Source organism: Madurella fahalii (genome assembly GCF_045866475.1).
Source record: "Madurella fahalii IFM 68171 DNA, scaffold_3, whole genome shotgun sequence".
In the NCBI taxonomy this organism is placed as follows: domain Eukaryota; kingdom Fungi; phylum Ascomycota; class Sordariomycetes; order Sordariales; genus Madurella; species Madurella fahalii.
Window position 1 is genome coordinate 5,300,979 of NW_027263973.1, and position 26,482 is coordinate 5,327,460.

The 26,482-nt window shown below is 58.7% G+C and overlaps 9 protein-coding genes across 9 annotated transcripts; 6 read left to right on the forward strand and 3 right to left on the reverse strand.

Annotated features, from left to right (window-relative positions):
- Window positions 1–1,910: 1,910 nt before the first annotated feature.
- On the forward strand, window positions 1,911–3,224 carry MFIFM68171_06922 (uncharacterized protein; the record flags this gene model as incomplete). The annotated part of the gene is made up of 1 exon (XM_071062342.1): window positions 1,911–3,224. One exon carries the CDS (start codon window positions 1,911–1,913, stop codon window positions 3,222–3,224), a length of 1,314 nt encoding a protein of 437 aa, XP_070918443.1.
- Window positions 3,225–6,361: 3,137 nt separating this feature from the next.
- On the forward strand, window positions 6,362–8,743 carry MFIFM68171_06923 (uncharacterized protein; the record flags this gene model as incomplete). The annotated part of the gene is made up of 2 exons (XM_071062343.1): window positions 6,362–6,605; window positions 6,660–8,743. 2 exons carry the CDS (start codon window positions 6,362–6,364, stop codon window positions 8,741–8,743), a joined length of 2,328 nt encoding a protein of 775 aa, XP_070918444.1.
- Window positions 8,744–9,455: 712 nt separating this feature from the next.
- On the reverse strand, window positions 9,456–12,430 carry FOX2 (bifunctional hydroxyacyl-CoA; the record flags this gene model as incomplete). Its single annotated transcript, XM_071062344.1, has 5 exons — window positions 9,456–10,182; window positions 10,245–10,393; window positions 10,511–10,933; window positions 10,996–12,219; window positions 12,272–12,430. 5 exons carry the CDS (start codon window positions 12,428–12,430, stop codon window positions 9,456–9,458), a joined length of 2,682 nt encoding a protein of 893 aa, XP_070918445.1.
- Window positions 12,431–13,560: 1,130 nt separating this feature from the next.
- On the forward strand, window positions 13,561–14,618 carry MFIFM68171_06925 (uncharacterized protein; the record flags this gene model as incomplete). The annotated part of the gene is made up of 2 exons (XM_071062345.1): window positions 13,561–13,891; window positions 14,044–14,618. 2 exons carry the CDS (start codon window positions 13,561–13,563, stop codon window positions 14,616–14,618), a joined length of 906 nt encoding a protein of 301 aa, XP_070918446.1.
- Window positions 14,619–15,051: 433 nt separating this feature from the next.
- MFIFM68171_06926 (uncharacterized protein) lies at window positions 15,052–16,791 on the reverse strand (the record flags this gene model as incomplete). The annotated part of the gene is made up of 1 exon (XM_071062346.1): window positions 15,052–16,791. One exon carries the CDS (start codon window positions 16,789–16,791, stop codon window positions 15,052–15,054), a length of 1,740 nt encoding a protein of 579 aa, XP_070918447.1.
- A 1,740-nt stretch (window positions 16,792–18,531) lies between these two features.
- On the forward strand, window positions 18,532–19,610 carry NBP35 (cytosolic Fe-S cluster assembly factor nbp35; the record flags this gene model as incomplete). The annotated part of the gene is made up of 2 exons (XM_071062347.1): window positions 18,532–18,792; window positions 18,843–19,610. 2 exons carry the CDS (start codon window positions 18,532–18,534, stop codon window positions 19,608–19,610), a joined length of 1,029 nt encoding a protein of 342 aa, XP_070918448.1.
- A 96-nt stretch (window positions 19,611–19,706) lies between these two features.
- MFIFM68171_06928 (uncharacterized protein) lies at window positions 19,707–20,354 on the reverse strand (the record flags this gene model as incomplete). The annotated part of the gene is made up of 4 exons (XM_071062348.1): window positions 19,707–19,895; window positions 19,974–20,107; window positions 20,187–20,289; window positions 20,352–20,354. 4 exons carry the CDS (start codon window positions 20,352–20,354, stop codon window positions 19,707–19,709), a joined length of 429 nt encoding a protein of 142 aa, XP_070918449.1.
- Window positions 20,355–20,782: 428 nt separating this feature from the next.
- Window positions 20,783–22,035, forward strand: MFIFM68171_06929 (uncharacterized protein; the record flags this gene model as incomplete). Its single annotated transcript, XM_071062349.1, has 8 exons — window positions 20,783–20,863; window positions 20,930–20,938; window positions 20,994–21,038; window positions 21,092–21,186; window positions 21,243–21,260; window positions 21,313–21,605; window positions 21,674–21,884; window positions 21,936–22,035. The coding sequence occupies 8 exons, from the start codon at window positions 20,783–20,785 to the stop codon at window positions 22,033–22,035; spliced, it is 852 nt and encodes a 283-aa protein (XP_070918450.1).
- Window positions 22,036–24,783: 2,748 nt separating this feature from the next.
- Window positions 24,784–25,658, forward strand: ras1 (the record flags this gene model as incomplete). The annotated part of the gene is made up of 4 exons (XM_071062350.1): window positions 24,784–24,795; window positions 24,903–25,017; window positions 25,078–25,353; window positions 25,417–25,658. The coding sequence occupies 4 exons, from the start codon at window positions 24,784–24,786 to the stop codon at window positions 25,656–25,658; spliced, it is 645 nt and encodes a 214-aa protein (XP_070918451.1).
- Window positions 25,659–26,482: the final 824 nt, after the last annotated feature.

Genomic DNA, 26,482 nt, shown 5'->3' on the forward strand with positions numbered 1-26,482 from the left:
GCTGCCGATGGTCTGGACTCATGTTGTTAGGGGTGCACGGTCTCTTGGTTGGGTTAGTAGTAAGAACCGGTACCGTCAATAGGCGACTTTAAGGGGGCTCAGATAGTGTCAGCTGAAGTCAGAGGTCAGCGGGTGGTTTCCGGTCCGCAAATGCCATCCCCAAGCTCAGCAGCAAACCTGAATATGAATGGGTCCGTGCGTTCCTTGCATGTCTGGCGGGGCATGACCCCACCTCACCCCAAGCCGCACGCCCAGGCTACACTAGAAAGTTTCTGCAATGTTCTCCGCCATTTCCAAAGTCCCGTTTCCAAAGTCCCGTTTCTGTTGCTGCCCATCCGACTGCCATCATCCATGTTTGTCTCCGCAGCCCGTTGATGGATGGACCGCCGGTCTGCACCGTATCTGGGCAGGTCCAACACGAGGCTGGATCATATCCAAATGCCCGCATGTACACCCCTCGTTTGTGCCAATGACAAAGCGCTCTCTGACACCGGTCTCAGGCGGTGAGCTGCGGGGCAGTGGCGCCACGCAGCAGCTGTCCTTCAGACATCCACCGCAGCTGAGGTGATATCTTTGGTGTTCTCGTTTCCTCTGTGGACCACAAGTGTCTTCTACAGTATCCGCCGTGGGGGCTGGTATCCACAACCCAGAGAGACCTTCTCCCAGTGAGCTGGGTCTAACAAACATGCCAGCAGCTCGGAAAACCCCGGTGTCGGTGAGAAAGTTCGTCCCAGCGAATGACGGAAGCGACAGGTCACAGGTGAGACATCAACCGCGTTCGGCGCTGGTTGGCCTGCATCGAGAATCCAATCTGCGGGATGCGCACCTGTCACTGGCGTAATCTACCCGGGCCCGCTGCCCGCTGCCCGCCTTTTGAAGAAAGACCTTCGCTCCGCCATTTTGACGGGACGGCAATTTGTGGCCACCAAGGAAACAGGCGATGATGAGCGGACGAGTCCGTCGCTGCTCGGATCCTGTCGGTAGCCAGGGAGCCGCATGACCGTCTGGCTACCACAATATACTAGGTAGTTGGTGCACGTCGCACCGAGCCTTGGGCGGGTTCCAGTTATGAAATCTCGAGCACCGCGTAAGCAGTCCACCCCCTGGTACCTCACCCCCTAACAAGCCTTCTTGAAGCCTTCTCGAAGCACCAGCCCTCCATCAGGAAAGCTTGGATCCGCGATCGGTCACCGACTGTGATGCGAATTCGCAACGCACATCGACGCTGCTTCACGTGCTGCCAGGTACAAGGCGTCATCAGACACCAACAAACAGGCGGCAGGGGTGCCACCAGACGCCGAGAGCGGGGCCCATCACCGCTGCTGTCACACCTCCTTTTCCCTCACAGAGCAGGCCCGTCAAGGCTCACCGCCTCCGCCTTTCCGCTCTTCCGGGACCACTGTATTCCCTTGCCATGCTGGGCCCAAACAACTCACATGCGGATCTCTGGTGGCTTGCAGATGTGTTCGAGCGATGGTCGCTGCATCAAGCCGCTAATGCAACCGCTCCCCCTGTTTTTTTCGGAAGGCCTGGCCCTGTGCGAATCCATCCGTCACCCGTATCGTGGTCCGCCCTGGTCTGTCTTGAGCTCTCACCGACTTCTTGCCCCCAAACTTTCGGTGACTTCTTGCCTTCCGATGCATCCCCAGCGTGCTAGTGCCAGGGGTAGCGGGTCCCCTGCGAACCTTCTTCGCTGACGGTGAACGTCCTGGCAGGCTAATGGGGTTTCCCGCCTCTGTCAGCCCGCCGGTCCTGCTTGGCGGGCCTATTATAAGTCCGCCCTTTCTCCCCCCCATCTCTGCCAGTCGTGCCTTTCCCCTCCCCTCCCCCCACGTCTGTCTACTCTCTCTCGATCCGATGGGCTCAGCTGGTCGTCTCTGGGACTTCTGGATGGTTCTCGTCGTCCCAGCATGGACTTTCTCCCTGTCGAGCTGGTCCGACTCGTCTTCGAATACTGCGACCTCCCAAGCATAAGAGCTCTCCGCCTCGCATCGGCCAAACTTGCTGACGTGGGGTATGAGTATCTGGTCCAACCGCACTTCAACGCCGTCGAGTGGAGGGACGACATCAAGCGGCTGCGATCCATCGCCGGCCATGACCGTCTGAGAGGCAGCATCCGGTCAGTCACGTTCAACTTCTCCAAGGTCGACGAATACAATGCCCGCCACACCACCTTCTTCCAACACTGGCTCCAGGAGCCCGAGGAGCGCAGCGCGATGCTCCAGGACGCATGGCTCAAGTACTACGAGCTGGAGGAGAGCACCCGCAAGTTCCCACCGTTCCACTCCCGGTCGGCCGTAGTCGAGGAGTCGTTCAAGCGGCTACCCAACCTAAAGGAGCTCGAGATCACGCTCACCAAGTGCCCCTACGACATTGAGATCCTCAGGGAGGTCTTTGAGGTCCGCAGCTGCCGGAAGCGGGACCGCAACCAGGCGTGCAAAAACATGAATGCCATCGTCTCGGCCATCCGACACGTCCGGCTGTCGACGCTCTCGATCGACCAGCTGCCGCTCGAGATCTTCCGGCTGGCAGACGACAGGCGGCACTGGTTCGATTGCGCGCGGTCGTTTGCGAGCCTCTCGCGTCTAAACCTGGTGCTGGACCCTCCGAGCAGCCTGCTCCCGTCGTCCAAGTTCCGTGCCATCAACGGGCTCGGCCACGTGCTCCAGTTCAGCGTCAACCTGACCCACCTAACCCTCGCTTTCCACACATACCACGCGCCGCTCGAGAAGTTCGAGCTCATTTTCCAGGCGCTCTTTTGCGGGGACTTTTTCTACAAGAAGCTTACCGATCTCAAGCTCGAAGGCGTAAGCTGCGCCGAAGGGGACCTGCGGTCCTTTTTGGTCCGGCACGGCAGCACGCTCGAGAGGTTGCGGCTCGGCGGCCGGGGCCTTGCCAAGCCACACGAGATGAGTATTGGCGGCGTGCACCTGCACGAGGGCTCGTTCCGGTCACTGTTCGCCTCGCTGCACGGCAAGCTGCCCAAGCTCAAGCGATTCCACATGGAGGGGGATGCTGAGGCGGGCGATTACATGGCCAACTCGAGGGAGGTGTACCATTTCCGGCCGGTCACGGACGATAATTGGGAGCCCATCACGATTCCGGCGGGTCGGCGCCGGTCGGTGCCAGGTTCGCCGTGCGTCAAGACGGTTGATTGTATCGGGCTGGAGAAGTTTCTGGTTCACGGGGGCGAGTACCCCAGGCTCGTTGCGGAGGATATTTAATGGGGCCTTTTCCCCGTTACGACAACTAATCACACCGATGTAGACTATCACGACTCATCACGACATTGACGACTTCGTTCAGCAACGCATTTTAGACTTTGGGCGGCATTGGTTAAAAAGGGACAGGTACAGGGCGGCACCATCTAGATTGAATGCAAGCAATTGTCGGGCAAACTTCTCAAATATACCTAGCATATCTTTCACCGTCACAATTATCCATTTCTCGTCTCTCTCACATGTCTAGTGATCACGTTGCTTCCGTATCGCATCCTCACTTCTCAACCGCAAACCTAGAATTGTGACCGGTGCATTTGATGGAATAAGCGATGTCGTGTCGTGTCGTGTCGTGTCGTGTGGTGTCGTGCCATGCCATGTATCGCGGCCGACGATGCAGCCGGTATCACGAATGCGACGGGTCCTGACTGAATGTCGGATAGAGCCCCCCTGCATGCCTCACTCATCACCAACTCTAGTAGCCTGGCAACAGCCAAGAGTCGTTGGCATGACACATCGCAGTAAGAATACCTACTCAGGCAGGCAGCAGCGGCAGCATGTACATACCGTACCCGGTATGATTGCCGCATACCGCCTGCATTTCGAGATATTGTGCATCATTCACGGCACGCAAGATGTGCCGCAGGCGAGGCCGCGAGATTTTTTTCTCTTTTGCCGTGGTTGCTTCCCAACGGCGGTGGAGTATCACAAGCTGAAGGGCCGAAGCACGTCAAATGTATCATGTATATGCCACGGACGTGTATGTAAAGTGCGGCTGTCGACTCCGTGTATCTCTTGCTGCAACGCAACATCTCCTCAGTGGTTCACGGGAAGAAGTAACGCTGTAGAGGCGGTGTCATGCTGTGACGCACCAAACAGAAGCAAAACCGATGCTGACGACTACGCTACTGCGCCAGGCTGATGGGTGGTCAAGTTTCTTGCGGGTGAAGAAGCAAAAATCCGGTTGCGAAAAGCAACGTGGGGTCGATCGAGTGACTGAGAGGAGATGAGGTGAGGGGCTGGATGGGTGGTAAGCTGTCTGTGCTCAAAATGGACTGGGCTCTCAAAAACACCAATCCAGCTGTGATCTCCTGATAGTATGACCGTATCTGAATGCCATGGTATTCCACTCTGCTCTAATACGCCTGTGCACTTTTTCTTCTTTCTCTTCTCGTTCTTTCTCTTTCTCCTTGCTCTTCATCTTAGCATTATTAAAACTGAATGTAGTGGGGGACAATCACGGTATTCGAGGACACGGCCGATTTCTTCGGCTGCTCCAAAACCAGCTGGTTTTCCGGGTCGGTTTGTGGGTGGCTGTCGCAGAGATCTGCATCTCGTCCACGTTTCCTCCGTCCGCTTCCTCTCTGCCGACTTGCGGCTCTCATTGTCACTGTCGTGCTGGAGGTTAAGTATCTAAGTAGTTCATTTCCGTGAGACTGTGCTGTCTGGGCTTTAAAACCGAAAGCTTTTTGTCGGACAGCCAAAGTCTAGAAAATACGTATGCATGCAGGTCCTGCTCTGGCGGTGGCCGAGCGCCGTCTTTGTTCCCAAACGCGCAGGCAATTCCGCCGCGGAGTCTCGGTACCGTTTCCAAGGCCTATTTCTCAATACAGCCATAGAGAGGACCGGCCTCGATCGCAGATCTTCCAGCACGGCGGGAGGCCACGACAGTGACAGAGCTGGATTTTCCATGTGGTCATCCACGTCCGTGGCCATGTCTACTACTAGGATTGTGACACAGTCAGCCTCTAATCTCCGAGGACCTGCCGCGGGAGCCAACTGGGAGAGCGTCAAAGAGCTCCTGACAATTTATCAGCAGGCATGTGAGTCGGCTGACAATCACAGACGGGTTGTAAAAAAGCAAGATACAGGGCACATGACGACATCCTTTGGAGGATCAAACCCGGCCGGGTTCGTGATTTCCTCTCGGGTCGGGCTTTGGAAAACCCGGGGGGGGGCGCACACCGGGTCCAGAAGGCGGCCAATGCATACACCAAGAGACGGGACTGGAAGTGGATCTCGATGGTCGGCTCTGCCGACGTGATCTCGCTCCGGCGTCGTGCAGCAAGCCAGGGGAAGGGAGTCATATCACAAGCTGCATATAGGGGGAGCGGGACGCAGCTCAACGGTGATACATCGCGGTATCCGCATGGTTGGTTTATTGTCCAGCCACGAATTGGATCCGCGCTTGGTGGAGCAAAAGAGGAAACAAGACACGCCCTGTCTAGGAAGTCCGAGTCCTTTATTAAAGCCCCAGCCGAACCAGGCGCAGCCAGAATCCCTCTGATGAGAGGGAATTACCGGGAGCCGTTCCGGTGCTTGACAGTTTGCGCATTGCCTCTCGGCCTAAAGTTATGCAGCCGGTTCTCGTCTTCTGTTCGTGAGGCCCTCCTCGCCTGCGTCCTGAGCCTTGAAGACGTTGCGTCGTCTTGCCTTGCGGCTGCAGCCCTCGCCGTCCGGCCGCATCGAGGTCGGGTCCCCCAACGGCACAGGCTCGGCAGGTCGAACAATACCAAGAAAAAGTGTGGCTTCTGATCGGCATAGAGAGGACCCAGCTCAGCTCGAACAAAGCGAGATCGCTATGCTCGTTCGGTCGCGGCCCCTCGCATATTAAATGCCCATTTTTTTTTTTTCATTATTATTTTATTTTTTCAATCGATCGCCGTCAGGCACCAGAAGCAACCGCTGCTGCAAGAGACGGCCATTCCCACACCCCCGATTCGAGACGAAAGGGCTGCGGGGTCCCACTGTACCCGGAAACCCGTCGTCATTGCCCTGCAAGCCCTGCAGCAAGGTCCTGGAATCCCGAAGCGCGAGTGGCCGAGAGGCACTAACGGGGCGCTCGGTCCAACTGCAAGACCCTTGTCGGGCTGGTTCTGGGCTTGCTGTTTTGCTCGCCCCTTGGCCGCCGTGTTGGCGTGATCGCCGGGCTCCCACGTCACTCGAGCCACCCCTAAACCCCCCATCCCCATCTACTGGAAGCGGACGGGTCGGACTGCTCTGGGGGGGTGGTCAGATTTGAAAACGCCCACGGCTGCCCCGTTTAAGGTTCGGGTTGCCGTCCCTGCCCGGTCCTTCTGCACAACACCAGCCAACACCGCGACCGGTGCCCGACCATCCGGTCATCTTCGACGTCAGCGACCATGCAGCGCGTCTCGGCTCTGCTCCCCTCGTGGGACCGGTCGAGGCAAGCCAGCGCCGCGCCGCGGTCTCCTGGCGCCCTGGACAAGGTCTTTGGATGGGCCGAGAAGATTGTCGTCCCCATCAGCCGCAGCGCCTCAACAGCCACGGCCCCGGTACCTGCCCGCTACGGCCGAGAAACCTACTGGCCGACGACGCTCGATAAGGAGTGCGACAAGGCTGCCCGGATCCTCAAGTCGTTTTGCTGTACGTATTGCCGGATCCAACAGGAGCTGGGTGCGGGCTAACAGACTGGACCAGTCGATGGCTTCCTCTCGCAGGAATCCGAGAGCGCCGGAGCCGACGCAACCGAGCCGGCGTCGGCGCCCAATTACATCACCAAGAAGATCCCGCCACGGATAATACAGAATGCCGTCGGCCTCGCCGTCTTCTCGTGCATGCGGTCCGGCCTCTGGATGTCGGGATCTGGCGGCGCCGGCCTGATCACCGCCCGCAAGGCCGACGGGACGTGGTCGCCGCCCTCGGCCATCATACTCCACACTGCTGAACTGGGCTTTGTGATAGGAGTCGATATCTACGACTGCGTCCTCGTCATCAACAGTGTCCAGACCCTCGAGCTCTTTACCCGGCCCAGGCTGACATTAGGCGTCGACGTCAGCCTTGCCGTTGGGCCGCTCGTCGCCGTGGGCGCAAAGGACCCCGAGATCAAATGGAAGGAGATTAGCGAAACCGTCTTGACGTACGTGAAGGCTAGGGGCAAGCATCAGGCGGTGCAGCTCGACGGGTCGCTCGTGACAGAGCGCGGCAACGAGAACGAGAGATTTTACTGCTCCAACGTCACCGTCCTCGACGTCCTCGCTGGCAACATCCCGAAGAGCATCCCCGAGATGCGGCCGTTGTTCGAGGTCATCAAGGCGGCCGAGGGGCGCTCCGACTTCGACAAGGCCCTGATGGAGTGGCTGGCCGAGCAGCCGGCCCCCGGCGATGCCGTGATCGAGACGCCAACGCTGACCCCCGCGTCCCCTACCAAGTCTGCCTTTGGCATGCCCGACGCCAATGATCCGGACCCCTTCGGTGTTATCGGTCTCGAAATGGCAGGCATTGAGATCCGCGAGGCTGGCACCAAGCTACGGCCGACAAGCACGCAGTTCGAATACCACCCCAATCCGACGAGCCCCGCTTATGCCAGGTTCAGCCGCCAGAGCATGGACACGTTCGCGTCGAGGAGCAATCGTTGCAGCTCCATGTCGGCGAGGACGCAGGCCACCGCCATGACAGATGCCTTTACCCAGACGGATGTGGCAAGCACCGCCGACACCAGTTTCAGCAGGGCCAATAGTGACGACGGGAGGGACTGCGTAGAGAAACTCCCCACAGTCCCTGAGCCCGAGGAGGTCGATTACACCCAGGTGGATATGAGCATCATTGAGCGGCTCAAGCGGAGGACTGTTGAAATACCGGCACCCGAACCAGTACAGGCTGTCGAGGTCAAGGAGATCAAAGAGATCAGAGAGACCAAAGTCGCCCAGGAGGTGACAGAAACCGGCGAGGGAAGGCCCGAGGTCAGCGACAAAGCCGTCGGTACTAACAACCCCGGCGATGATACAAAGCCCAAGGCCGCGGACGAGCGAGACGAAGATGCCGACGACGAAGACGAGGATGAGGATGATGAACCGATCATCTGCGAGGTCGCGACCGCCGCGGCGCAGCCGACCCGGACATCTGTCAGGTCATCCAACGCGTCTCAAATCACACAAGTTATCCAGGCAAAAGGGGCCATCGTGACCATCCCGAAGCGAGTCCCTCCGCCACTCCCCGCGAAGAGCCCCGCCCGAGCATCTAGAGGTAGCAGGAGCGAGTACGGCGACGTGTCCTCACTCAGGAGCCCCACCAGGAGCTCCTTTCTGTCTATTGAGTCGCAGGTCGACGACTTCGTTACGCCTCCCACCGAAGCTTCGATTGACGAGACGCTCGGCAACGTCGCCGCCAATACCAGCGAACAAGACCAAGAAGTGCCGGCCGAGGAGAAGGATAGTTCACTTGCGGAAAAGCCCGCCAGCCCGCGGCACCAGAAGAATTCTTCGTCGGTCTGCACAGCCGTGGCAGTCCACGCTACCTCTACCACAGGAGACAGGGGCCGGGAAAGCCTGGAAGAGCAGTTGCGCCCACCCGTCCCGCCCACGCCACAAACACTCGAGGCCAGCTCGTCGGCAGAGGACGAGTCGGAGCGGGAGCCCAGGACGCCGCAGACGGAGAAGGAGTTTGTCGATGCTGTCGAGCACCACGTGCAACACCGGCAGTATGAGAGTAAGGACCTCCAAGAGGGGCGCATAAGAATCGTCTCATCTTCGGGGAGCGCCGAGGGGCGCGTTGCCATGGCGTGAGGGCATTCATAACTTGGGGAGCTAGGAATGACAAGACATAGAATAAAGACGGCCAAGACAGAACATTGGATCGCAAGGGTTTCTTTTTTCTCGGGGTACCGTATGAGGCATACCTTTCCAAACGCCAAAAGAAGGAACGGATTGACGGGAATAGGTCGGGAGCAGGACGGGGTTGGTTAGGTACCTTCATTGTTGGGCGTTGCGTTTTTTTCGCTTTTCTCGCCGAGATTCGGTGATCGGTCGGTCGGGCTGGTTTGGCGTTCTACAAGGATCATCCCAGACGTGCTCATGAAGCGATCAAAGCTTCGAAGCCGCTGTATATCAAGGTACGGAAATCTCTCATAAGAGTAATGTTTTGTTGGGGAGGACAATTGCAAACTAGGGATGAGGGATGAGATTGGGGGAGGGATGCCAGATACGATACCCCACTCCAAAGGGTCGACAATGCGGGCGATGTCTAGACGGGGGGCGCGGGAGACGAGTGGATACAGGGCTGTATTGCTCCCTTCCACCAATTTACAGTTGTTGCAGGCAGGAATGCCCTCACCGATATGGCTTATCGTACTTTGGATTGTGACCCATAAACCCGACGATGCAACCTCCTAACCTCTCTCTATTCATACACGTACACTGCCCAAACTCCCAACTCATCCGCCCGAGTGTTTTATAGTACCGTATACCCCTAACAAAACGAGCTACACCCAATCCCCCTCTACACCAGCTCCGCGGCCGCTCCGCCGATCGCCAGCTTGCCCGTCTCCTTGACTTTGCTCTGGAAAATCACCTTGCCGCCCTCCTTCCACATCTCCGTCACCAGCGTCTGGCCGGGCATGACGGTGCCCGCAAAACGGACCTTGATGTTCCTGAACCGGCCGAACCTCTCGTAGACGGCCTTGCCGGCAATGCCAAAGAAGCACAGGCCGTGCAGGATGGGTTGCCTGAAGCCGCCCATCTTGGCAAACGCCGGGTCGACGTGGAGCGGGTTGTAGTCGCCGCTGAGGCGATACAGCGCAGCCTGTTCTTCGGTTGTCCTCTCCTCTACCACGACGTCGGGCGCGCGGTTGGGCGGCTTGTTGGCCGCCGTCGACGCGCCGCGGTCGGCCGGCTTCTTTTGCCCGCCGAACCCGCCGCACCCGCGCAGGAAGACGGTCATCTCGTTGTAGAAGAGCTCCTCGCCCGTCTCGGCGTTGACCGTGGTCACGCCGCTCTTGACGATGGCCGCGTTGCCCTTGTCGACGACCTCGAGGAGTCTGGCCTTGGAGATGAGGCGGCCCGAGGTGGGGATGGGGTACTTCTTGACCTCGAGATACTGCTCGCCGTGAAGGAGCATCATGGGCGAGAAGTTGGGGACGATGTCGTCCATGTTGTAGGGCATCTCGGCGTCGAAGGGCGGGATGACGCCAAACGTGGGAATGACTTGGAAATCGTCGTTGCCCTCGCTACAATCTTGGTTAGCGGCCACGAGATAAGCGATGGGGCACCGTAGGGGGCGAGGACGTACAAGACGTAGCGCAGGTCAGTCCGCTTGGCACCGATTCCGAGGTTGTACAGCATCACATCGCGCTCCGTGTACTTGTACTCGGTGCCGTTGCCCTCGGCCTTGAGCGCCTTCTGGATGGCATCCAGGTACTGATTACCGCCGGCCGCGCTCTACGGAAACAGATGCGTTAACGAAATCATGTATTCTACACTAGCAATTTATACTACATGGCACATGGGCCTCACGCGCACCCGCGGACACAGGCGGATAGAAGAGAAACTTCATACCTTTCCTTCGCCACTCCGGTTTTCCATATTCGCCATGATCTTCTGCAGGCTGTCCTGTGTCTTCTCCGGGTGGTCCGCCCGGCTATCAAAGGTGACGATGGCGTCCCAGTGCTTGACGACAGCCTCGGGGGTGAGCGGCACATCGACGGGGAATCCGTGACCGCCAGTCCGCTGCCACCTGGTCTTGCCGACCCAGCCGCTGCCGACCTCGTACAGGCCGCCGGTGGGGTTCGGCACCTTGTCGCTGCAGAGAGCGAGGACCAGGGGAGCAATATAGTCGGGCTTGAAGGCCTGCACGAGCTCCTCGGGCAGGATGGTCTTGGTCATGGCCGTGCCGGCATTCGGGGCAATCGTGTTGACGAAGATGTTGTACTTGGCACCCTCCAAGGCAAGGGCACGGGAGAAGCCTAAGATGGCGCATTTCTGCCTAGTGTCAGCTTGCGTCTTGCGTCTTGCGCCTTGCGTCTTCGCCCGTGACTACTTACCGCCGCAGCGTAGTTGGCCTGGCCAAAGTTGCCATAGATGCCGCTAGTCGAGGTCGTGTTGACGATGCGGCCGTACTTCTGCTTGAGGAAGTGGGGCCAGGCAGCCTTGGTGACCTTGTAGGTACCGCGCATGTGGACATTCATGACGGGGTCCCAGAGGCTGTCGTCCATGTTGGTGAAGGCTTTGTCCCGGAGGATACCGGCGTTGTTGACGACGATGTCGATGCGGCCAAAAGCATCGATGGCCGCCTTCACCACGGCGTCGCCGTCCTCGGCTGAGAACTTGGCACCCACAGCCTTGCCGCCCATCTTCCTGATCTCGTTGACCACGTCGTCGGGGTTGACAAGGTCGTTGACGACGACTGACGCGCCGGCTCTGGCGAAGGCCAAACAGTAGGCGCGGCCGATACCAGCGCCGCCACCAGTGACGAGGGCGACCCGGCCCTTGAAGTCGATCTTCTCGCCCTGCTCGCTCGGGCCCAATTTCTGCGACTCCTCCAGAAGCGTCAGGAAGTCGTTGGGTCCGCTGGGATACTGCGGGTCCGAGAAGTCGATCACCTGATCCCACTTCTTGATGATGGCGCTGGGCGTGTAGCTGTCGTCGCACTTGAGCAGCAGGCCGCGGGACCGCTCCCACCGCAGCTTGGCGATGTGGCCGCCACCGACCTCGAAGATGGAGCCCGACTCGCTCGTGTTGTTCTTGTGCACAAGGACGGCCACCAGGGGCACAACCCACTCGGGCTTCATGAGCGCCAGGACGTCTGGCGGCATGACGGTCTCGGTCATGCGGCTGGCGGCCACGGGGGCAATGACATTAGAGATGATGTTGTACTTGGCACCTTCCTTGGCCAGCGTCTCGGTGAAGCCGACCATGGCGAGCTTGGCGGCCGAGTAGTTGCACTGGCCAAAGTTGCCGAACAGACCGGCGGCCGAGGCCGTGTTGATGATGCGGCCGTACTTTTGCTTGCGGAAGTGGGGCCAGGCGGCTCGGGCGCACTTGTAGCTGCCTTTGACGTGCACCTTGAAGACGAGGTCCCAATCTTGGTCCTTCATGTTCTTGAAGCTGATGTCGCGCAGGATGCCGGCATTGTTGATGAGGATGTCGACGCGGCCGAACGCCTTGATGGCCGTCTCGATGATCCTGTCGCCGTTCTCGACGCTGTCGTAGTTGGCAACGGCCTTGCCGCCGGCGGCCTTGATCTCGTTGACGACCACATCGGCTGCCTGCGGGCTGTCAGTGGAGAGCAGAAGAATTGAGCCAGCGCTGGCTACGCACCTTGGTGTCGTTGCCCTCGCCCTTGAACGACCCGCCGAGGTCGTTGACGACGACGCTGGCGCCGCGGGACGCAAAGAAGGTGGCATAAGCCTTGCCGAGACCGCCGCCCGCGCCGGTGACGACAACGACTTGGCCGTCGTATCTCAATTGGTCCGCCATCTCGAGAGCGTGCGAGGGATGTGTGGAAGGGAAATGGGGAGAGGAAGGTTTAGTGCTGAGGTCCAGGTAAAAAAGCGGCGGCGATGACGACCGGAAGCGTTGCGCTTCTAATAAGGCCCTTTGACGTCGGCAATAGTTGCGCCAGTGCGCCGTGGCCCAGAGCTGCCGGTTCGCTAAGCCGAGGCAACACGGCTGTATCACCAATGGATGCGTTCCATTCCTCCCCCACTGCCAGTTTTGCCGAGAGAGCGGGGGTGGCCCAGAGAGCGATTTGGCCCACAATCGTGCACCCTCCGTTCACATGCAAGTCGACACCGCTTGCCCCCCTGAGCAGGTGGCCCAAGCTCAGCTCTGAGCTCATCACGGGAGACCTTTTCCTAGCGATGCAGGCCCGGCGAAAGTGCTCTAGGTCTCTCTGTCTTGCCGCCCCACGAGGCTAAATTCCGGGCCGTCTTCTTGGGAGTTCACCTCGGCATCTTGACCACCTCAGGGCGGGCCGGCGCACAGCTCTTAATACAGTCAGCTTCCAGGCGGACATTTCCGGCCTAATTGCGGTGCTCCTGCCGGACTTGTGGAGGCCGGGTCTGGGGCATGTGCTGGAGGTTGCTGCTGCCATGGTGATGACCTTGGTGAGCCGTCACATGAGTCGTGTTTTGGGAAATACAAGCGAGGGCTGATGATGCCAATGCGGCATGCGCCCACCGGAAGACTGGGTTATATACGTGTAGACGTTCAGATCGCGAGACCTTTCAGTCTTGCGTTGCCGCTGGTGACTTTTGCCAGCACCCGCACAGCAGAGAGCTGCTCGGGCGATATTTGTCCCAGGTCCGTCCTGGCAGCCGAGAGCCTTAGGTATGTACCTAACTTAAGGTAACCTAACCTCCCCACACTCACCCGCCAACCGGCACCAGTAAGAGACTTCCCCACACGGAACCCCCAAGCCGGCGCCGTGTGTCGTCATCGTTCGCCGCGGATGCTCGCCAATCGCTGGCTCGAGGCGTGCGAAGCTGCAACGCAAAACGACTGGCTGGTACGCCGGCATGCTTGTGTGCCCAACTGCAATACCACCAGTGAGTAGAGACATTCATTCCCCAAGGACGGAATTCTAAAGGGCTCTACGAGAGAAAAGAATGGCAGCCACACCGGACGCACCCCTGCAAACCCGCGTGGTCGACGACAAATCGCCCGTCTGCATCCCCTTCATCCTCTCGCGCATCAGGGCGTACAGAGAGCAGCAAGCGGGGCAGGGAACCTCGCGGCCCTTCATTGTCGGCCTGAACGGAGTGCAGGGCGTCGGCAAGACGACACTCGTCCGAGCCCTAGCCCAGACCCTGCAGGAGCGCGAAGGCCTGGAGACGCTGGTGGTCAGCATCGACGACTTTTACCTCACGCACGTAGACCAGCTCGCGCTAGCCGCAGCCCATCCGGACAATGCGCTGGTGCAGTATAGGGGAGAGCCCGGTTGGTGATTTTGATTTCCCCGTCCCACGCTGAATTGGGCTTGTCCGGCAGTCATCCCAACATCCAAACCCACCCAAAGAAAATAGGGCACCGACTGGCTGGCGGGACATCTGACTAACACGCCGCTGCGCCAATCCCTTCTTCTATCCCAGGCACGCACGACATCGCCCTAGCAGAATCTTTTTTCTCGGCCCTCTGCCAGAACCAGCCCGTCCGCGTCCCGCGCTACGACAAATCCGCCTTCTCAGGCCTAGGCGACCGCCTCCCCCAAGACATTTGGCCGACCATCAACAAAGCCGACGTCGTGATCCTCGAGGGGTGGTGCGTGGGCTTCCGCCCATTGGACCCGCGGGCCATCGAAGCCAAGTGGAGGGCGCCCAGCAGAACGCTCCACAACCACAAGCTGGAACACCTGCTATTCGTCAACTCATGTCTGCAGAGCTACAACACCATCACGGACCTCCTCGACGCTTTCATCCACATCGACGCCGAGGACATCGAGTACGTGTACGCCTGGCGGCAAGAGCAAGAAGCCCAGCTGCGGCGGGAGCGCGGCGCGGGGATGACGGACGACCAGGTGATCAAGTTCGTCGACGCTTACTACCCGGCGTACGAGCTCTTCACGGACGGGATTAGGGCGGGGATATTCCTCCCCAGTCGGCCGGGTTGCCAGCTCAGGTTGGTGGTGGGAAGGGACAGGAGTGTGCAGGATAAGATGGTCATTTGATGAGAAAAACAAACTGCCCCCCTAAATAATAATATAATATCTAGGTACTCGGATACAGCTACATACCCCAAGATAGCCATCTATGATGGAAGAGGCCCCTGCAGGGCTGTGATACCTGCAGACAGAGCACCTGTGCAGCTCTGCGACCTCTCATGCAATTTGTGTAATGCAAGCCACCCGCCCATTCTGTGTTCCCTGTCATATATGAGGTCGTCAGTCGTTAGTTCGTAACTCATGATGCATCGTTGTGTAAATGGTCGTCAGCTCGTTAGAATCGTTAAAGCCCAGACAAAAGAGAAACAAGAGCCAGGACGCCACGGAAAATACCTAGCAAGGAGAATCGCCCCGAGTTTTCGCCTGCACCACTAGGTAGGTAGCGAAGAAAAAAGGCGTGCATGCACCCTCCCACGGATTACACAGAGGCGCCAAGACCTCAAAAGTCCAAGTCCATGTCCTTGCCCTGCATCATAGTCTGGCCCTCCTGCTTGAGGTCCTCCAGAGTGCGGCCGATGCCCTCGATCTTTACGCGGACCGCCTCCTCCCGCGCGGCGATCTCAGTCTCAAACTGCTGTACCAGCTGGCGCTTGGCCTTGCGCGCTTTCTTGTACCGCTGCACGATCCCGCCAAACTGCTCGAGGAACCAGTCCCCGGCCTCGTCCCACTCATCCATCGGCAGGCGGGCGAAGAACTCGTGCTGCGCCAGGCTGCCTTTAGTCCTGTAATGCTCCAGCCGCTCTTCGATGGTCCCGCCCGCCGGCACCGTCGTCTGCTGCAGCGCCGCCGCCTGCGGGTCAAAGTCGAACACCTGCCCGCGCAGGTCCGAGTAACTCATAGAGTGGAGCTCAGCGTCGTTGTAGTCGAGGCTCGGTCGGCGCTTGCGAGAGGACAACACGTCCTTGTTCGATGGCTCTTTGAGCCGGCGGCTGGCTGTCCATCCGAGGGGAGCTTCGTCGGCGACAAGCCTGGTCTGCGGCGCGAGCGGCTGCGACTGCGGCTGCGGCTGACGACTAGCCCGTGGGGTGCGCTGCAGCGCCTCCTTAAGCGCCTCCGGGTCGACCCCGCTGCTCGGCGCGATCACCGCCGCCTGCGTGTCGTTGAAAGGTTCGTCGAACTCGACGGGCGTCAGGTTCTCAAACACGGTGGACCGCTTGTGTTGCAGCTCGCGCTCGAGCTCGAGCTGCCGCTCTCTCTCCCGCTCCCGTTCACGTTCGCGTTGTCGCTCGTGGTCACGCTTGATCCGCTCCTGGATTCGGATCTTGTCGATATGCTCCCCGGCCTCGGCCGTTCTTTCCGGGGACATGCTCAGGCTCTGAGCATCCGGCGAATAGCCGGCCGCGGGTCGGTCGGATGATGCGTTGCTCTTCACGTCCCGCGTGTCTCGATAGGGGAGCTTGGTACGCCGGAGCCCGCTAGACCTAGTGGGCGTCTCGTAGAGCTGACGGGCATCTTGAAAAGCATCGTCTGTCTTGACGCTCTGGTCATCGAAGATGCCGCCGTTGCCGTTGCCGTTGCCGTTGACGTGCACGGGAGCCGTGTGGGGCGCCATCTGGCCACTCGGCGCCGTGATGACCTTGAGGATGCCGTTTTCACCAATAACAAAGGGCAGGTTCTCATCATGCTTCGGCTGGGCCCGGCTGGGTTGGGATTGGTGCGTCCTCTGATGCGCGGCATCGCTGTAATGGCGGGCATGGTTCCCCGGGTGCGCACGAGGTCGTTCCGAGGCAGCCCTGCTCTCGTTGTCGCCGAACATGGAGGCGACGGTCGAGTCTTCCCACGCGTTGTGGCCCCGGGGCGGATCACGCGTCGTGTCGGAGGCCGATGTCCTGGTTCGCTGCATCGGGTGGTAATGTTGTGCGGGGAGGCTCATTGTCGCCGTCAGCTGGGGAGGAGCCGCGTACCGTCCAGCCTTGGGCGCGGGTATTGACCTGGCGGTTGCCGGAGTGTCTGATTGTGTGCTTTGACGGGCAGTGACAATTTCTGGCGGTGGCTGCAGCTGGGGCAGTTGCGTAGCGTGGCTCGACCCTGACAAAGCAGCCGCGGGCGTAGTGGGCAGGCCCACTACGCCTGCCCTTGGGCTGCTACCAGGACCGCCCAAGCTGCCGTCGGCCTGTCGCATAAACAGACCGATGCCCCCCAATTTCTTCTTTGTCGTCGGCATCATGCTTAGTCGCATTGGCGCAGCGCCTCTTCGAGGCGGGACTGGCACAACGGGCACGACGGAGAGGTTGGGAAGCCGTTGTTTATTTGTTTACGTGTAGAATAGGCAGGAGGTGCGAGCAGCGCGTCTTGGAGGGTCAAGCGCTGCAGTTAACGGTGAACCGCAAGCTCGCCGGACGACGGGAGCCGCAGCTCGAGTTATTATCTGGCCCCAGACGGCGTTGGGTTCGCGCCCACGATTCGACGAGAGTTGGGTTGGGACAGAGTGAGCAGTTGCAGGAACGCAGAGGTGCAGGAGTGGGTGTGGAGTGCCCGAGGGGGTTCTGGCCTCACTCCGGGGTGGAGGTCGGCAACGTCGAGGTGCGTGGTTCCAATGGCAACGGCCGGTCACCTTCTTTTTGCAGTGCTCTGCAGGGGTCCCGCTAGCCTGTCGCGCTAATATCCTCCTTCTACACGCTGTCAGGTGAGCGACAATGCAGGGTCCTGGGGGGGCCTCCGCAGCTGGTCCCAGTTGGCTAGCCGGTCTGCCACTCGCGAGCGCCAATTTCCCCTCCACAGCCGTTGCGGTTCTTGACAGGCCGCCCCGTTTCTTGCCCCGGGATACATATCGGGGCGGATTGGATGTGCACATCCTCCCCGGGCTTTTGCTCCTCGACCATTGACTAATGCCCGCACCGCCCGTCCACGAGCCGTTGCACTAAGCCTGCCGAAACTGCATGCTACCCATGTGTACCCAACGTCCCCCGCAATCGAATCGCCATAGACGCCTGATGATGAACACACCCCTCCTGTGTTGTCATCGCATCCACGACAGCTAGCAGTTCTGATGAGGTGGTTGGCCTGCCCTAGCACCTAGATCCAATCACTGCCGGCACGCAGAGACCGCGGTGTTTCTCGAGTATCGGCCACTCCACAGAGGTCAAGGATCTGGGACGGGATGTCTATGCCTTCCTACCCTACGAACTGGGATTAATGATATGACGGTGAGCAACGATGCTGCTCCGATCGTGGACACTTGGGTCGAATCTCGCGCGAACCACTAGCCATCCGGCCCCATTGGTGCGCGGTAGAAGCCGATGTCCTCTGCTCTTCCTTCCTGGTCTCGGGTAAAGTTCGCGTTCTTATCTGACGGCAACTGTGAGTCAGCGATTTTGGTATCCCACTTCCCCGTGATTGGGAGGTGCGTGCGGAAGTTGAATGGTGAACTGCGTACTTCTTCCGGGATAGCCTCATTGTGCGCTTCACTTGCGACCGACGGCTGCCGACAGAGAGCAAGACGTACCCTCTCCGGATCCTTTCACCCCTTACTGGTCGTATAAAGATGCAAGCGGCGTCCGAGATGGTATTCAGCGCCGGGCTACCGCTGCCGCGCCCATCCTATCTCATAACGGTTACGCCACACAACTTTCATTCCCATGACGCGGCAGTAAGAAGCCGCCCCTATGGCAGGGAAAGTTTGCGAATGATGGCTAGAAAAGCATCGCTGTGTTGGATAACACACCGCTCTTTATCTTTCCACCACTCAACTTGCCTTTTCTATGTAGACCGAGTCTCGTGGTGCTCTTAGGGTTCAGTGACTGGCCTGCCCCCATTGAACGTGGGATGGACCGGCATCGGGGAAGCGCGCTCAAGCGCGACCGCCGACCCCGCGCCCGATAAGATAAGCCCCTCCATTCAAACCTGTGGATTGGGGGCGATTTCTAATCCGACACCAATCTAATCGCCTCCCACTCTGTGTCACATCGTCACTCTCACCATGGCACCGTCATTAGAAGCGCCAGAACCCGTCGAGGACGTACTCGCGAACCCTCTCAAGCGGAAGCCGGAGCTCGTCGCCCCGGAACCCGAACATTGCCCCGGCCCAGAGTCGGAGCAGGCCGGCACCGCCGATTCCTGCGCAGGATGCCCGAACCAGAAAATATGCGCCTCAACGCCGAAGGGGCCGGATCCGGATTTGCCGCTCATAACCTCGCGCCTCGCGGGCGTCAAACACAAGATTCTCGTCCTTAGCGGGAAGGTACGCTCACAAGAATACATCACCAACCGACAGCTACTGACGCGCACCAGGGCGGCGTAGGCAAGAGCACACTCACGGCGCAATTGGCGCATGCCTTCGCCACCAACCCAGACAGCACGGTCGGTGTGATGGACACGGACATTTGCGGGCCGAGCATCCCCAAGATGCTCGGGGTAGAATCCGAGACGATACACGTCAGCAGCACGGGGTGGTCGCCCGTGTGGGCCATGGACAACCTGGCCGTCATGTCGATCCAGTTCATGCTCCCTAACCGCGACGATGCGATCATCTGGCGGGGCCCCAAAAAAAACGGGCTCATCAAGCAGTTCCTTAAGGACGTTGAGTGGGGGGACCTCGACTTTCTCCTCGTCGACACGCCGCCGGGCACCAGTGACGAGCACCTCAGCGTCAACACGTTCCTCAAGCAGAGCCACGTAGAGGGTGCAGTCGTGGTGACGACGCCCCAAGAGGTGTCGCTGCTGGATGTAAGGAAGGAGATTGACTTTTGCCGCAAGGCGGGCATCAGAATCCTGGGGCTGGTCGAGAACATGTCGCTGTTTGTGTGTCCCAAATGCGCACATGCGAGCGAGATCTTCCAGGCGACCACGGGCGGGGGCAGGGCGCTGGCACACGAGATGGGCATTCCCTTCCTAGGGTCGGTGCCGCTCGACCCGAGGATAGGCATGGCGTGCGACTACGGCGAGAGCTTCTTTGACTCTTTCCCCGACAGCCCCGCCTGTAAGGCGCTCAAGCATGTTGTCCGAGGGCTGGCCGAGCAGATTGGGCTCGACTCTAAGCAGGTCGTGCCTGAGGGGTGACGAAGCCGCACTGTGACATAACCGTCTGTACCAAAACAAATATGTACATGGGAGAGATCATCGCTCATAACATCCGCAACTGTCACCCTAACTCCTTCAAGCGGCTCCCAACTTTGTAGGAACCTCCTCCAGCTCCTCGGCTGACTCGAGATCTATAATCTTGGTCACCTCGCTGGTGTTGCGCATCAGCTCCTTGGCGCCTGCGTAGAGCATGCGCAGCTCGCTGTTGCACGTCGTGGGCATGTAGTATAACATGACATATGGCACCGACAGTCGACCGGATGGCTATAGAAACCAATCAGTCTTCCCTCGTCGTTCGTGTGGATACACCGGAAGGGGGGGTGTGGGGGTATTGTGACTGACCAGCGTCAGGGGATAGCTCAGCAGGACGAAACGCGGCGAGTGGTCTGGAAGTTCGTCGGCCAGTTCGTCGAGCGATTTGTACACGATCTGGTCGTCGTCTTGGCGGATCTCCTTGGTTTGCTTATCGATCATGTCTGGGAGGTAGAGGATCAGCTGGCAAGGATTTGGTGACGGGAGCGCGGGACAAAGGTTCCGTTGTAGAGACATACATACAGATGACGGCTTGGGGGCTGTTGGATCGCGACGTCCCAAGGCGGAACTTGCGCAGGTGATCTCTTGTCTCTTGCGAGAAGGTGTACAGCCTTGCTTCGGAGCTCTGGGTGATGGTTGGTCAGCCTGGGACGGGTCGGACGAGGCGGATGCAGTTAAGGTGTGTACCATTGTGACGGCGTATGGGACAATTCAGGGAGGGGGCCCGGGGTCTGAATGACTTGTCCTGTGTTACTTAGATTTGATCACCAGAAGCAGAAGGGAGATGCTCAAGCCGGCGCCGGGTGGGGTTGAGAGCTGTTGAGCCTCCAAGGCGCCCCGCATTAGCACCCATCCCACCAGCCCCGCTTCGAGGCTGCCTGGGCGTGTGGAGACCACATGCACCTACCTATTCCTTGCAGCCCTAGAGCTGAGAACCTCTATAGTTAGTACCGTTCGTTCCCATGTTGACTTCCCTCTCTCATCCTTAACACCGCTTAGATAGTCTTATGCTCCGCCGTCTCTCCCGGGTCGCGCGACATCCCTCCCGACCGTCTCCCCTGGCCCGCTCTCCTGCTGCATCAGCAACGGCGCGAGGCAAGACACTCACAAATCATACGATGGCCGCCATACCCGCGGTAGACGATGAGCTCCGCTCAAAGACCATCGATACAGCAGCGTGTCTCATCATCGGGGATGAAGTGCTAGGCGGAAAGGCAGGTCTGAAAGTCTGGATGGGCGGGGGTCTGAGCTGACACTTAACGTAGACGAGAGACGTGAGCCACATCGGTCTAGCCAGCAATGATTCCACATGCTGATAACGCTCGACAGAAAAACTCGAACACTATGGCCAAGTGGTGTTTCAATTTGGGAATTGTATGTTATCTCGTTCCATACCGAGAGACCTTTGTTACCAACGCGAGCCCCAGAGCCTGAGAAGGATTGAAGTCATCCCGGATGATGAAGATGATATCGTCGAAGCTGTTCGCCGCATGAGCGAGCGTTACGACTTCGTAGTGACAAGGTGGGTGTTCCCTGACCGCTTTATAGCTGCTTTTCCTAATCTTAGCATACCGACAGCGGTGGCATTGGGCCTACGTAGGTCTTCCCTTCCCACTTACACACTCGCGCAAACACTTACATCACGCAGTCACGACGATATTACCTACAAATCGGTAGCAAAAGCCTTCGGCCTCCCGCTTGTCCTCCACGACGAGGCTTACGCTCGCATGAAGAAGCTGCACAAGCCGCGCCGGGACTCACCCTCCTTTAACTGGGACGAGGACACGCCTGTCCGGCGAGCCAAGTTGAGGATGGTTGAACTGCCGACCGATGCGAAGCTCCCATTAGAGGGACAGGCCATCTTCCCATGTGATGACCTGTTCGTGCCCGTCGCTGTGGTCAATGGGAATGTGCACATTCTCCCTGGCGTGCCAACGCTGTGTAAGTCTGCTTCTCTGGTAGGACCGTAAAGGAGCGGCGCTGAAAAAAAAAAAAAAAAAAAAATGCAGTCGACAAGTTATTAGAGGGCCTGACACCGTCCATCCAGTCTCGTGTCGGCAAACCCATGTTCCGAGTCAACATCTTAACACGGTTATCAGAGAGCGCCATCGCCGAGTACCTTACCGCTGCTGCCGAGAGCCTAGAGTCTAAGGGTATCAAGGTGGGGAGTTACCCGCAAATTGGTAGGGGAGCAAAAAATACTGTAACGCTGGTTGGGAAGTACGAAATGAATGCCTCGACCTCCTTGAAGCGTGCTGACTGGTCGTACAGAGATGCCGACTATATCAAGAGCATCACACCAGACGTGGCGCACAATATCCAGGGCGAGGTTGTCGAGAGCGAGCCCGACGCCTCAGGAGCCAGCTCATGACGGATCCTGTAGCCGTAGTGGAGGCAGCCAGCCTGACATGTCCCGGGCTATGGAGAACGGGACCCAATTCTTGATTCCACAGTGCGCAATACCGAGACGGACATGGGCCTCTACAGCCGCGTTGAGCGACCGTCTTTTGTTCAATACGCCCACTGTGGATGAACGGCGTCGGATACGACTCTAGTCGCTACGGGACGTTACGGAGGTTTGCTTCTAGGGCGCTTCTAGAAAGATTAGAGGAAAGCCTCCGCCATCAATAAGGGGTGCCGGATGACGGCGAGGACTCGCGCGTGACTAATGTTATCTTATCTCTTGGTATTCCCGTGAAGGATACCGAAGGCGTCGTGGGAAATGAGTCCCATCGACAAAAGTTTTTGACTGGCGTATGGGGTAGCCCCTGAAAATTGTTGCTCAAGACATGGAGGCTTGGCGAGGCAGGACGGTCCACTGAAACACCACAGCCCGCCTCGCTCTGAGGATGCAACCTCGATTGCCCGGCATAGAGGACTTCGTGGAGGGATCGCAATGGTCTCTTCACATAGGGGAATCTCACACTGCCCGAGACTTCGATCTGGATCGTTGGTCCTGGTGAAAAATAAGGGAAGGGTGAAAGTACCCCACAGACCTACCCGGAAAGGCAATATCAGATGTGGGGAAGCCCTATAGTGTACCACTTCCCGCTCCCCTGCTTCTCCCTTCGAGAGCTTCCCTGTCGCGGCCCGCGTCTGTTTGCTCCCAGCGCCCCGCTCTCAAGCCAGAAAGTGCTCGGTGCAAGACTGCACCCCGTCTGCAGCACCTTGGACCGTTCGGCAGAAGTGCAGCTCCGGCGCAGATGAACGGGAACGAAGGCCCGAATCGGCGAGACAGCTTCCCCGACCGCCCACCCAGCTGTTGCAGTACACGTGCGCCGGGTGACGCTGGGAAATCGCCAATGCTACCTTGCAAGTGATGATCCGCAATGGCCTTGCCGAGAGCGAGCTGTGTTCCGTCTTCGCAAGCTGACAACGTTGGTTAACCGCCCACTGTGAGCATGTCGATCAAGTGAAGAACCTCGAACCCAAGGCCTGCGGGGCCGGCGCGTCTCACAGGCTAACGTTAGGTGCCTCGTAGCGAGCCGAAAGCGTCCGACGCGACACGCTAGAGCGTCGGCGCAATCCTTTGAACACAAGAGAAGTTGTATCTCAGCACCAACTGCTTGCGGCACAGATGTCGGACTGCTGGGGGTGGAAGAGGCTCAGTCTGAGACGTGCCGCAACTGAATAATCCGTCAACGGTGGCTGACGGGCTGACATCACTCCCATCACACACTGGATTGCGGGGCGACGAGGCTCTTGACAGGCCGATTCCTTCTCAGCCCTATCTACCGCTGTGCGTGCGTGAAGTCGCAGAATCCCTTTGGCGGCGACCGCAATCCAATACAGGAGGACGCGGCTTGGCTGGGTCTCCACATGGACAGCCACTACCGCCCTTCCTGCGTCAAGGCTAGGACCGCTCCTGTATCAGGCGTGATGTGATATGTAGTGTACTGTACCTGCAGAACATGCAGCAGCATACCCCGGCTACCTACACTTAGTTCAAACTCAAGATTTGTCGATAAAGCGTGGCCGCCACCGCCTGCGGCTGGGCAAAGGGAAGACGCCAAAGGACCAAAGGCCGCAAGACGCTTCCAGCTTTCATTTCCGTCAGCAAGGACCTGCCCGAGACAGATTTCCGCATCCACCACGGACCAGGGACCAGGGGGCTTACTACCGCTGATGTGGGGAGCAAATGGCGTTAATCAATTGTCGAAGGTCGATGGCGGCGTGCTAGGTAGCCCTTAACAAAAAAAAAAAAAGAAAAGAAATTGAATTTGGGCCCGTGAAAAAGACGGCTAGAGGAGAACACACACAAAAACCATTTATAGTTGAGCCCGACGCAGCGTACTAGTATAGAAAGTGTTCGATATTAGAAACGACCGATTTGGGCCGTCGCCCCCAATAAGCCAAAAGAGGAACGAGGCAAGCTGCTGGGGTGGGAAGGGGGGCAAGGTACCCAGGTAACAGTACTTTACCTGGTCTTTGCACCTATTCGCGCTCCACGCCATTTGCCAATCAGAAAGGAGGCAAGCCTAGGCTAGCCGGGCGGGTTGAGACCAGAGAAAGGCACACGGGCACACGGACCCTTCCTCGCAGGCCCTTTGCCTGCTGGGTCGCCTGCTGGTCGCCTGCACCCGCCGCGCCTTTGAACTTGACCTCCCTTGACCCAAGCGCCGCTGCAGCTCTCCCCAGAAACCACCCGACAAGAACCCGCACCCGTCCCCGTCCATTTTCCGGTCTACTTTCCGTGGTTTTCTCCTGCACCCCTCGCCCTGGCCGATTGACTGTTGGGACACCGCACGTCGCTCGTCCGATAACCACCCGCTCCAGCCGCGCAGCTCACCAACACCAACCCCCCCCCCCCCCCGGACCCGTTCCCAGAGAAATTCGACTGCCGATCCCCACTCACCCACAGGGGCGCTCTCCCATTCACCGCAGGCGTGCCTCTTGTTTTTTGACGTCCGGACGACGACCTCTGCCGCCTCCGGGATCCCCCTTCCACAGCTCCGCGAATCCGACCGGCAGCTCCTCTCTGTTTGCCGAGCGACCCCATAATTCGTCATCCCAAGAGCTTCATTGCCTCGCTGGGGAGCCGCAGCTCAATCACGACGACTACGAGCCGCTGTGGTCCGACGTTCGTGTCGCCTCGCACTCTTTCAGTCCAGCCGCCGAGATGGCCTCCAAGGTCTGTTGCAATTCTGCCCGGCCGAGAACAGCGTCGCATGGGTCACCGAGCCCGTGCGCGCCATCACCCAGGGCAATCTTTGTCGCTGATGCCGTGTCTGCCCGCAGTTTACGAGAGAATACAAGCTGGTGGTGGTCGGAGGTGGTGGCGTCGGCAAATCTTGCCTCACAATCCAGCTAATCCAATCCCATTTCGTGGATGAGTATGATCCGACTATCGAGGGTGCGCAATGCTGTGCTTTTTGCATCGGTCGGCGACGATTGGCTAACCACGTATTGTCAGACTCGTACCGGAAGCAGTGCATCGTTGACGACGAGGTGGCGCTGCTCGATGTACTAGACACCGCGGGCCAGGAAGAGTACTCGGCCATGCGGGAGCAGTACATGCGCACGGGCGAGGGCTTCCTCCTCGTCTACTCGATCACATCGCGGGAGAGCTTTGACGAGATCAGGACTTTCCAGCAGCAGATCCTCAGGGTCAAGGACAAGGATGCGTTCCCCATGGTGGTCGTCGGAAACAAGCTCGACTTGAACAACGAGCGCAAGGTCTCGGCTGAAGGTACGTCAAAGCCACCTACAACGGAACCTACTTTTCCGTGCGCTAACACACAGCCACTTATAGAGGGCAAGATGCTTGCCGACGAGTTCAAGTGCAAGTTCCTCGAAACGTCGGCCAAGACAAACACGAACGTGGAGAATGCCTTCTTTGAGGTCGTCCGGGCGATTAGGCGATACAATCGCGAGATGCAGGGGGGCCCTTCTCCCGGGAGCGGCCTCTCGCATAACAGCGCCGCCATGGGTAAGATGGACATGGCCGACGAAGACACACAGGCTGGCTGTTGCTCCAAGTGCGTCTTGATGTGAGAGGGCTCACAATGGTTCGACGCCGAGTGCCCATGGGAAGAGGGGAGGGGGGGGGGGGGGGGGGGGGGTCGGCGCAATAACGCATTGCCGGGATGAATCAAGAGTTGACGAGGGGTGATCTTGTACATGATCGGTGACGGTGGGGTGCCGGGAATGATTGGTGGTTGCGACACACGAGTCGGGCAGGACATGTGCATCTGGTTGGGAATTGGTCGCTGCCCGAACAGGTCGCGGGCTCGACGGTTGTTTAGCGTCTCTGGGGGCAAATTCAACAACAGGTCTGCTGCTCTCGGACGCGGCATACTTTGATGGTCTGTCCTCTGGAGCAACGCGAACGGGGCCGGCGGAGGCGGCTTGTCTTCGTACCCACATTGCGGTCTTCTCTTTGGGAGTTTTCTTTTTTTTTTTTTTTTTTTTGAACTAAACATGGGTTCCTGTATTGTTGCTCTCAAACATTGTAATTCTTTTCATCTCTTGTCCCGCGGCGGTGGTTCGGTCAAAAGGTCTCGTATCTGTGTTTCTCAGCCATGGCAGAGGCCACATCCCCTTGACTTCGAATCGGATCGAGTATTTGCTTCGTAACACGAAGACTTACAGCGATTGGACATGGAGACACGCAAGGCCGGGCTAAAAGGGGATGAAGCGTGCCGGAAGCTCCGAGCATGCAGGCTATGAGTTTCCATGTAGAACAAAGGGGGGTTTTGGAATCCCGTGAGAAACTCTCCGAGCCAGCAGGACGTGCATTCGCTAGCCCGAGCTGTACAACACCATGCATCAGATCTTCTCACAGCTCGGGTACACTGCGTATTATGGCTCCACAGCAT